This window comes from Chiloscyllium plagiosum, chromosome 46, assembly GCF_004010195.1.
Source record: "Chiloscyllium plagiosum isolate BGI_BamShark_2017 chromosome 46, ASM401019v2, whole genome shotgun sequence".
Lineage (NCBI taxonomy): Eukaryota > Metazoa > Chordata > Chondrichthyes > Orectolobiformes > Hemiscylliidae > Chiloscyllium > Chiloscyllium plagiosum.
In genome coordinates, this window is record NC_057755.1 from 12,612,834 (window position 1) to 12,625,668 (window position 12,835).

General features: G+C 42.5%; 1 protein-coding gene across 1 annotated transcript in view; it reads left to right on the plus strand.

Moving 5' to 3' along the window:
• Window positions 1–12,835, plus strand: part of hk1 (hexokinase 1) — a 127,509-nt gene that overhangs the window by 38,675 nt on the left and 75,999 nt on the right. The window contains exon 3 of the mRNA XM_043683146.1: window positions 7,157–7,305. Coding sequence (XP_043539081.1) covers window positions 7,157–7,305 — 149 coding nt within the window. The remainder of the gene's footprint in view (window positions 1–7,156; window positions 7,306–12,835) is intronic.

Below are 12,835 nucleotides of genomic sequence, written 5' to 3' on the forward strand. Positions count from 1 at the left end.
CTGTCCTAGACCCTTGCATCAAGGCTGGAAACTGTGCTGCCTTCCATTGTCAAAGAGGACCAGATGGACTTTATAAAGGGCCACAGATCTTCCAATAATTTGTTAGGAGATTACTCAATGTAATTCAAACTTGTCAACAACAATCTGTACAGGGACTAGTGATCTCCATCAATGCAGGAAAGGCATTTGATCGGGTTGAATGGCCATATCTCTTCTATACTTTAGAATGGATTGGTCTAGGCCAAGTTTATATTAAATGGATGAGGCTCCTTTATAGCGATCCTCTGGCCACGGTTCTCTCCAATAGTGTGTGATCCAGTAATTTTAATGTTCCTAGGGGGAGTCAACAAGGCTGTCCCCTTTCGCCATTGTTGTTTACGATTATTGAGCCACTGGTGGAGACCATTGGTAGGGACCCTGACACATCTGCCTCAGAAGTGGGATTAAAGTCACAATAAGATTACATTGTGTGCGGATGATGTTGTTGTCTTGTTGTCAAATCCAGCAGTTTCAGTACCTGACCTGATCCAATGTATCAATTCGTTTGGTCCCTTTTCACGCTATAAGATTAATTTTACAAAGTCAGAGGCCATACCTGTGGGAGGTCTTGGGGAAATACCTGATGCTGAGGGTGAATCCCGATTTCCCTTTAAATGGTCGCAAGGGGGTTTTCTTTATTTAGGTATATGTCTTTGATCATCTATTTAAAACGAATTTTACCCCACTGGGGTAATGGATTCTGGGTTTAAACTGTGGGCAGCTTGGATGACTTATTTGAGGGAGAAGCAATGATGTCCTTTGATCAAATAACTCGTAATACGCACTACCCAATAGAAACCTCTCTTTTTTTCAGACCTTTTTTTTACAGATCAGGGACTTTATTCAAAAAACAATCACACTTTTAACAGACCATTACAGATCCGATTTGGAGAAGAGGGTGTTTAGTGCCAACAACACACTCTCTGTCAACACTCTTTATCATCTGTTGGAGAGTGGCCCCTCGGACAAAACTTGGTGACTTTGTGAGGTCTGGGAGAGAGAGCTAGGGGTTGAGATCTTCTTGGAGTCATGGGAGGATGTTTGTGAAAATACAGGAAGAATTTCAATGTGTAATAGGACCCGTGCCTGTGAAGATTATTCATAGTGCCCATCTGGCCCCAGATCTTCTCTCAAAACTCAAAGTGGGATTATCTTCAATATGTCCCAAATGCAGAATGGCTACGAGCACCCTTACTCATTGCTTGTAGTCCTGCCGTAGGTTTCGTACATATTGGAGTGCAGTGTTATGCGTGATGGAGAGGATCTTAGGGACTGAATTGGAGATGGAACCAGTTTCTTTTCTCCTAGGGCTGTTCAGAGTGTTTAAACCTCCCTGGGTCTATCAGGTTGGCGTAAGCTAGTCATGGAGCATATCCCTTTAGACTTTCTCATGAGTATAATGCACCAGAAAACTGAGGATTTTAGTAAGAAGTGACAGCCTTTTTTGGATTACCTAGATACAGACATATCTGTCACTCGAATAAGGGCTTTTATATAGCCATGATGATCTTGTCTAATAAATCTAATATCCTGAGAGGAAGAATTACGAACATATGAATGTATATTCGTTAATGCTGTCAAAGATCAAGAGCTACTCTTTTGTTCCGCATAGAGATATACAGCATGGAAACAACCTTCGGCTCAAATTTATTTATTGTTATTTTTCTTCTATCTGTTTATTCCTTTGTTTTGTGTGTGTGTGTATATATGCACATGGGTGTAATCTTGTTCAGTTGGCATTGTTTCTTTAAGTTGTATTGTTGTTGGTTTATTATAATATTAAAACATCTTTTCTCAAAAAAATTTTTAAATAGAAACTTCATCCTGTTTTGTTTACTCTTTGGCAAATTTAATTACATGTAATTCGTGGTTTAGTTGGACTGTAAAGATGTTTTAAAATGTAGTTTATGTCCTTGCATTGTATATGTTTAACCAGAAAAAACATTTCCTGGAGTATGGTGCCTTCTAGTTTGTAGATATGCAGTCAACAATTGTTTACATTTCAAATGAGCAGGTTTGCATCGTGCACTGAAAGAAGCCCCTCAGACTCAATTATGTTCTCATTTAATATATGATCTTCAATTCACATTGATCACCTATACCTATTTGTCTGCAAATGGGTTTGGGAGGGTGATTTTCATAATTCAATTTTACTATTTTTATGTGAAATGCTGACAGCTTAGACATAACTACGTGTGAATGAATAATACTTGCAAAGTGCTGAGTCACTATGCTGTTACTCCTGTGAAGGAAATTTGAAAGGAAGTGTTTGAGTTGAAGAGAGGACAATTAGCTCACTGTCTGCTTTCCTTAATTCATTGGAAGCTGATGTGATTACAATTACTGCTGCCATAGATTCTTGAAGTGGCTGTCAAATTAATAACTGGAACCTTCACCATTTGCACAATTACATAATTGGGTAGTGTTGGTTCTTCTGAGTGCTGACTTGTGTAATGATCTGTTTGCTGCAGTGTTCTTTTTCCCCATCCTGCTATTAACAAGGTCAATATTTGGTAGCAAGCCAATAAAATCTGTGATCTCTGAGAAAAGCAGCAGTTTAGGAGAGAGCGACTTGTAGTTTGATTCCTGTAGCCATATTGCTCATTTGATAATTTGATGTTCCAGGTACCGCTTGTGGTTATACTTTGATAACAAAGTACATATGGAAATGTACATATGGTACATCTATTCAGTTATGTTTTCAGATTAATTCCTTGCAATATCTTCTTAGGCAAGGCTTCAAAATTAATTTTGAAGAGTTTTCAAAGATCTCCAACGCATTTATTTGACATACTCCCTAGTATAAATTCAAGTGAGTTCCCATTACCATAGCACACCTCACTACATTTCTTTCCTTGCTCCCTTTTATGGGAACTATCATTTTACCCCCACAGATACTAAGCATGAGATTTATGCTGCTCTTTTCTATTATGTTGATTTTTGGGCTTGGAAAGTTTGCAGAAGATATTTGTGAGAATGGTAACAGGAGCTTTGTAACAGGGAGGGACCTGAGAAGTGGGGATTATTCTCAATAGAGCAGTAAAGACTGTGGTGATTTAATACCAGTCATTCTGTATAATGTGTGTTTTGTTAACGCGAATTCGCTATAACACGATTGCCAAGTTGGGGATGGTTGCTAACAGTTGTATAATGTTCAGCACCATTTGTGACTTCTCGGATACTGAAGCTGTCCATGTTCAAATGCAAACAGGATCTGGACAATATCCAGGCTTGGGCTGACAAGTGACATACAAATGTCAGACAATGACTATTCCCAATGAGCGAGAATGTAACCACCACCTTGACATTCAGTTGTGTCACCTTGAGATTACCATTGACCAGAAACTCAACTGATCTCCCTACATAAATACAGTGGCTACAAGAGCAAGGCAGAGATTAGGAATACGGAGGCGAGTAACTCACCCTCCGGACTCCCTAAAGCCTGCTCATTATCTACAAGGCACAAGTCAGGAGTAAGATGGAATACTCCTCGCTTGCCTGGACGATGCAGCTCCAACAACACTCAAAAAGCTTGACCACCATTCAGGAAAAAGCAGCCCATTTGATTGGCACGTATGCACAAACATCCACTCTCTCCACTACTGACGCTCAGTAGCAACAGTGTGTACATTTTACAAGATACACTGCAGTAATTGATCAAAGACCTTTAGATAGCACCACCTTGCAAATCCACAACCATTTTCATCTAGATGGGAAAGGGCAGCAGACATAGGGAACCTACCATCTGCAAGTTTCCCTCGAAGCCATTCACTATCCAGACTTGGAAACTATATCACCATTCCTTCAGTGTCATTGAGCCAAATTCTTGGAATTCCCTCCCTAATGGAATTGTGGCTCAACCTACTGCATGTGGACTGCAGCTGTTCAAGAAGACAGCTCACCTTCTCAAGGGCAAGTAGGGATGGGTAATAAATGCCCATATCCTCTGAATGAATCACAGAATGATTACAGCACAGAAGGAGGCCATTCACCCAGTCATACCCAAAGCCAGTCTCCTGTCTTTTCCCTTTTTCATGCACATTGTTTCTATCTAAATAAGGTGGGACTAGATTGGGTTGGGATATCTGGTCGGCATGGATAGGTTGGACCGAAGGGTCTGTTTCCGTGCTGTACATCTCTATGACTCTTGAATGCCTCGGTTGAACCTGCTTCCACCACATTTCCAGCTGTTGCATTCGATACCCAAAGGTTTTGCTGTGTGAATAAGTTTGTTTTTCTCATTTCACCCTTTTGTTTGTACATCACTTTAAATCTGTGACCTCTCATTCTTTTTGATTTGCGAGTGGGAATAACTTCCCCAGTGTACACCTTCTATCCTACCCCTTTCCCTCTTCCTGATTCTAATCTTTGGTTCATGTGTCCATAAAAGATTTTGAATATCTCTATCATATCTCCTCTTAATCTTCCCTTCTCCAAAAAGTGCAGACCAATTTCTTCTGTCTACAGAACTGAAGCCCCTTATCCCAAGAACAATTCCCATGAATCTTTTCTGCACTTTCTCTAATGGTTCCCATCTACCTGACCTACCTGACCAGCGCCACCAGATGCAAAAATGTGGTCTTGAAATTGCTGACATTTGACTTAATCACAAGCAAGTTAGAAACTTGTTTTGCTCTATATAAATTATTCTGGCTTTCCTTAATTCATATTTGGAGAAAATGAATCGATGTCGATATCACCAGTTTCCTCCTCTCCTCTCCCCTCCCCTCCACTTTATCCCAGATCCAACCATCCAACTCAGCACTGTCCTCTTCAAATGTCCCACCTGTCCATCTCCCTCGCCACCTATCCTTGTCCACCCTCCACTCCGACCTATCACCATCTCCCCCACCTTCACCCATCTATCGCATTCCCGGCTACCTTCCCCCCTCCAGCCACACCCCTCCTCGCATTTATCTCTCAGCCCCCTTCGGTACCCCCAACATTCCTGATGAAGAGCTTATGCTCAAAACATCAACTCTCCTGCTCCTTGGATGCAGCCTGACCAGCTGTGCTTTTCCAGTGCCACACCTTTCTAATTCACATTTGTTCAGGTGACTGTCAATTTTGTCCTGAGTTAGTTTCTCAAGGTTTGGAAGCTGACAAATACTTCATTCAAAGAATCACTAAAGTTTACTGTGAAATGCAGCTATTTTCTGAACATGCAGGATTCTGTATGTTTAAAGATATTCACCTCGGTTTCATAGGAATGGACTTAGACTATTCAGCCATGAGGCTTATTCTACCACTTCATGAGAACAAAGCTGATCTGTGACCTAGTTCCATATCACATCATTTGCTTTATATTCCTTTATCTTTGGATAACACAGATGTCATCAATCTTTGATTTAAATTAGCAATTGGTCAAGATTGAATTGCTCTTTTGTAGAAGAGAGTTCCAGCTTATCGCCATTCTAGTCTGAAACCATCTGATCTTATCTGATCTGAGAAGCTAATCAGGTTCAGGCCTGGTTAGTACTTGGATGGCGACTGCGTGGAATGCACATGCCGTAGGATATTTCTGCTAGCGGTGGCTGCTCACATCATCCCTCTCCACCTGTGTTCTCTATTTGGGCCTCTGTAGCACAGTGGTAGCAGACCTACCCCTGGACTGGGAGGCCTAAGTTCAAGTCCTGCCTGCTCCTGAGGTGTGCAATAACATCTTTGTTGATTAGAAAAATACAATAAATAAAAATTTAAAGGGAGTTCTAAACTTATACCAGTCTTTGTATTTTCTTCTAATACATTCAGCGTGTTAAATTCAGAAATTATAACCTTGGATGCAGTTTTGGTTTTCTGTCATGGATATTTGTGTCTTACTTTTAGGAAAATTACAGGGAGAGATAATCTATTATAAAGGATTTGATTATTAGTAATTGAATGAGGGGGCAGAGTTAACATGAATGTAGGATGGGGATGTCCTGTTTGATGAACCTGAGTTTCTTGAGGATGTTACTAGAAAAGTCAATAAGTAGATGAAAAGGCTTCTGATAAAGTCCCACGCCGCGTATTAGTAAGCACATTTAAAGCACATGGGATTGAGCGTAATAAAGTAGGATTGAGGATGGACAGAAAGCAGGAAGTAGCAATAAGTAGGTCATTTCAGGATGGAAAGCTGTGACAAGAAGAATACCAAAAGGATCAGTGTTTCCTCCCTACTGTTGACCATCTGTATTTTGATGTTGGAGTGAATGCAAGATTGCCAAGTTTGCAGATGACACTAAACATGGGAATTTGATTGCGAGGGGGATAGAGAGAGGCAGGAAGGCAATTTAGACAGACTAGTGAATGGGCAAGTGCATGTCTGATGGAGTATAATGGGGGGAATTGTGAATTTATCCACTTTGGTAGGAAAAATGAAGGTGCAGAATGTTTCTTAAATTATGCAAGATTGGAAAGTGTTTCTGTCCAAAAGGACCTCGATTATCCTTGTTCATTAGTCACTGAAATTGCAGCAATGAATGTTAGCCTTATCACAAGAATTTGAGTACAGGATTAAATATGTCTTCAATTGTGTTGAACATTTAGATCATGTGCGGTTCTGGTCCCTTTGCCTAATGAAGGGTACAGTCGCACGCAAGGGAGTAATGTGTATGTTTACCAGTTTGATTCTTGGCATGGTGGGAATTTTGAGGGAAGGCCTATATTCTCGAGTTTAGAAGATTAAAAAATTATCTCTCAGAAACTTGCAAAGTTCTTAAAGGGATTGACAGAATAGATACAGAAATTATGTTTCCCTCACTGGGTAAGAGGAGTTTAGAACCGGGCACACAACCTTAGAATTAAAGACAAGCTATTCAGGACTGAGGTGAGGGGGAACTTTTTCATTCAAAGTGAATTGTTTTTTTACTTCAGAGGGTTGTGCAAGTTCTATCATTAAGTAAGTTCAAGGGAGATTGATAGATATCTAGTTACTAGTGACATCAAAGGATATGGGGATATATGATACTAAGGTAGATAATCAGCCATGATCTAGAAAGGCAGAACAGGCTTGTGGGATTGAATGGCTTGCTCCTGTTCTGTGTTCCTCCTGGATTTCCTGATAACAAATTCCTCTTAAGATATTTTAACTGGTAGACACTCTAACCACAGTTTTTGCTTCTGATATTTACTACAGAAAAGGGAGACTTTGTTGCTCTGGATTTAGGAGGCTCCAGTTTTCGCATTCTACGTGTAAAAGTGTCTTGTGAGCGACAGCAGAAGGTGGAGATGGAAACCCAGATCTACCCCACACCAGAGGATATCATGCACGGCAGTGGTGCACGGGTATGGGTTATTGCATTCACTTTTATAAATTTATTTGAAATGATACTTAAGGGAGAACCACATCGCAGAATAAATTGTCTTCAGTTGTAACATTTTGCAGCTAAATGCCAATCTTTGAAAAAGCCATCTATTTAATCCCACGCTCTTGTCTAATTAAGTCACTCCTGCATAGTTCAGGTAATGATGAAATACACAATTTATGCAAAAAACAGAAAGAACTGCAGATGCTGGAAATTTGAAATAAAATCAGAAATTGCTAGAAAATCTCAATGTCTGGCAGCATCAAGTGGAAAGAAATCAGAGTTAATGTTTCAGATGCAGTGACCCTCCATCAGAACTCCTTCAGAGCATAATTTATGCACTTCAGTGATGTGACTGTCTTTAAAGTGTGCAAATAACTACAGTAATTAAAATTATGCTAATATAAGTAGGGAGTCACTTAATAAGGTAGAAGAATCATTAATGTAAAATTGCTGCTGAGAAGTTAAGCTTGAGATGAATTTACACTTTTGTTTGAGCATTGAATGATTTGCAGCAGGAAAGTTTGAGACATATCATTGCATCTTTTTAAGGAGAAAAGTAGCTAAATTTTTGAGAGAAAGAAAGCCATCAGGAGAGTGTCGGGTTAGTTGTGGATTGCTCTAATACAGAATCAACATTGCCACAATCAATCTGAAATGACTCCTTGACTGCAAATCATAATTGGCAGCAAGAAAACTAAGAGGGAGAACCTGGGAGGCAAAACCCTCACACTGTTGACATTTCACAGAAAACCTGTATGTGCAAGTCTTCTGTTCAGATTTCCAGTCAGCTGAATGAGCGGCGACACAAATAAACTGTTATCACAAGCAACATTTGGCCCAGGAGCATAGTTTCCAACTCGAGCAGTCAGGCAGATCCTTCAATTCACTTCTGGTCTGATTGGAATGGTGGAGAGTCCCAATCTTGACTAATTACTTCTATTTTATAATCAACCCATTGAAAAATATCATCTCACGTCTGGAGTAGATGGGATTTGAACCCGGGAAGTAGGGATCCTACTGCTGCACCACGTGATCCCTTCTGATTGATCAGAGCCAAACCCTTTTACTGGGAACAGGAGTTTAATATAGGTGCAAGACAAAGCTTACTGCTTCTAAAAATACAAAATCTTTTGAAAGAAAAAAAGGAGACTCTGTGAGTAAGTGATTCTTCATTTGTATAACAATGTTTTCCAAACTTTCGCTGGTTACAACATTGGTTCCAGCAGCCCTCTGATCTGTTACCTAAACAGTTGCACTCTGTCTGAGAATTACATGGCTAGTATTTCCGGGTTCAAGTCCCACCTGCTCCAGAGGTGTACATTAACATCTCTGAACAGATTAGAAATACAGGCTGAGGTGGGGTACTGCAGATTAGAGTCAAGATTAGAGTGGTGCTGGAAAATCACAGCAGGTCAGGCAGCATCCGGAGGAGCAGGAAAATTGATGTTTCAGGTAAAAGCCCTTCATTAGGAATGGTGATGCCTTCCTGATGAGGGGCTTTTGCCTGACACATCAATTTTCCTGCTCCTGGGATGCTGCCTGAGCTGCTGTGCTTTTCCAGTACCACTCTAATCTAGATTAGAAATACAGGTCATTCTGGTATGATGCTTGTGTTGGTAATGCGAGTTGGCTATAACGCGATTGACGAATTGTGGATGTGGTTTAGATAACATGAATTTTCTACTGACACAGGTATAGTGATCTTCGACAGTGCAATTTTCTATAAGTGGTTTTCTATCGTGTGATGTTCTATAGTGCGAAGTTGCACCAGTACGCACTGTACAGGTCAGTTGACAGTGAAGTACATACACCTACATATGATGAAGTAAAGATACAGGTAGAACTCTGGTATTTTCTGTTCCATTACTCAGTCGTATAGAGACTAATTATCTTGCTTTGACTGGTCCATTTCAGTGTGTGGCTAATTTGGTACAAGTTTAGGAATGATCAAAACAACCCTGAATTTAATGATAGTGAAGGTGGTAATGATGGGAACAGCCAGGCAAATGCCCTGTTCAGCCGAAGTTTGCTGTTGAGTGCTGGAGCATCTTTCCCCTCTCGACCTTTTCAGAAGCTGGAACTCCCCAACCCTTTACCTCAACAAACAGAGGCTCTGTCCAGCCCAGTATGTGCCTCCCTTTCAGCATACCCTCCTTTTGAGTATGATTTGGATTTCTCTCCCTCAACCTGCAGAACAGCTGGAACTGGTTCCCATGTCTGTAGTGTAAAGGAGACACCCCATAGAATAATAGGTTACAGCACAGGAAGAGGCCATTCATCCCACTGTATCTGTTCTAGGTGAAAAAAAACAATACTAGTTATCCATTCTAATCCCAGTTTCCATTACCTGGTCTGTAGCCTTGCAGTATATAGCACTTCAGCTGTCGATCCAGGTATCTTTTAAAAGAGCTTTCCTAGTGATGCACACAATTAAGAGAAGATTCTTATCAAAAGTTTTAATTGACTTTATTGCCCCAGTCTGGCAGTCAGCAAAAGGAATAGTGCTTGCTTTTGATCAAGCTGACAGTGGCCCTGAATGTTCACAAGCTCTAAGCGTAGACTTGATGCAAGTGGGCATCTAAACCAATGAAGTGCTCTCAACAGTGAATCTGTAAGATGAGAAATCGAGCCAAATGACCTGTCTCTTCCACCAGTAGATTTATATTCTCAGAAAAGTATGCAATTGGTAATTTTCACAGTAGCTCTGCACCCATCAACACACACTCACCCATCAACACACACTCACCCATCAACACACACTCACCCATCAACACACACTCACCCATCAACACACACTCACCCATCAACACACACTCACCCATCAACACACACTCACCCATCAACACACACTCACCCATCAACACACACTCACCCATCAACACACACTCACCCATCAACACACACTCACCCATCAACACACACTCACCCATCAACACACACTCACCCATCAACACACACTCACCCATCAACACACACTCACCCATCAACACACACTCACCCATCAACACACACTCACCCATCAACACACACTCACCCATCAACACACACTCACCCATCAACACACACTCACCCATCAACACACACTCACCCATCAACACACACTCACCCATCAACACACACTCACCCATCAACACACACTCACCCATCAACACACACTCACCCATCAACACACACTCACCCATCAACACACACTCACCCATCAACACACACTCACCCATCAACACACACTCACCCATCAACACACACTCACCCATCAACACACACTCACCCATCAACACACACTCACCCATCAACACACACTCACCCATCAACACACACTCACCCATCAACACACACTCACCCATCAACACACACTCACCCATCAACACACACTCACCCATCAACACACACTCACCCATCAACACACACTCACCCATCAACACACACTCACCCATCAACACACACTCACCCATCAACACACACTCACCCATCAACACACACTCACCCATCAACACACACTCACCCATCAACACACACTCACCCATCAACACACACTCACCCATCAACACACACTCACCCATCAACACACACTCACCCATCAACACACACTCACCCATCAACACACACTCACCCATCAACACACACTCACCCATCAACACACACTCACCCATCAACACACACTCACCCATCAACACACACTCACCCATCAACACACACTCACCCATCAACACACACTCACCCATCAACACACACTCACCCATCAACACACACTCACCCATCAACACACACTCACCCATCAACACACACTCACCCATCAACACACACTCACCCATCAACACACACTCACCCATCAACACACACTCACCCATCAACACACACTCACCCATCAACACACACTCACCCATCAACACACACTCACCCATCAACACACACTCACCCATCAACACACACTCACCCATCAACACACACTCACCCATCAACACACACTCACCCATCAACACACACTCACCCATCAACACACACTCACCCATCAACACACACTCACCCATCAACACACACTCACCCATCAACACACACTCACCCATCAACACACACTCACCCATCAACACACACTCACCCATCAACACACACTCACCCATCAACACACACTCACCCATCAACACACACTCACCCATCAACACACACTCACCCATCAACACACACTCACCCATCAACACACACTCACCCATCAACACACACTCACCCATCAACACACACTCACCCATCAACACACACTCACCCATCAACACACACTCACCCATCAACACACACTCACCCATCAACACACACTCACCCATCAACACACACTCACCCATCAACACACACTCACCCATCAACACACACTCACCCATCAACACACACTCACCCATCAACACACACTCACCCATCAACACACACTCACCCATCAACACACACTCACCCATCAACACACACTCACCCATCAACACACACTCACCCATCAACACACACTCACCCATCAACACACACTCACCCATCAACACACACTCACCCATCAACACACACTCACCCATCAACACACACTCACCCATCAACACACACTCACCCATCAACACACACTCACCCATCAACACACACTCACCCATCAACACACACTCACCCATCAACACACACTCACCCATCAACACACACTCACCCATCAACACACACTCACCCATCAACACACACTCACCCATCAACACACACTCACCCATCAACACACACTCACCCATCAACACACACTCACCCATCAACACACACTCACCCATCAACACACACTCACCCATCAACACACACTCACCCATCAACACACACTCACCCATCAACACACACTCACCCATCAACACACACTCACCCATCAACACACACTCACCCATCAACACACACTCACCCATCAACACACACTCACCCATCAACACACACTCACCCATCAACACACACTCACCCATCAACACACACTCACCCATCAACACACACTCACCCATCAACACACACTCACCCATCAACACACACTCACCCATCAACACACACTCACCCATCAACACACACTCACCCATCAACACACACTCACCCATCAACACACACTCACCCATCAACACACACTCACCCATCAACACACACTCACCCATCAACACACACTCACCCATCAACACACACTCACCCATCAACACACACTCACCCATCAACACACACTCACCCATCAACACACACTCACCCATCAACACACACTCACCCATCAACACACACTCACCCATCAACACACACTCACCCATCAACACACACTCACCCATCAACACACACTCACCCATCAACACACACTCACCCATCAACACACACTCCACACACAGAATAGATTGGGCTCTGAAGAGATGCAGGAGTTTTAATACAGTTTGTTGACCAACCCACTTCTAGTTGGTGTGTTGCAGTGTAAATATCACAATGGAGCTGTATTCCACGTGTTATCTTGACCAGACAGATAAAAGGAGACACAG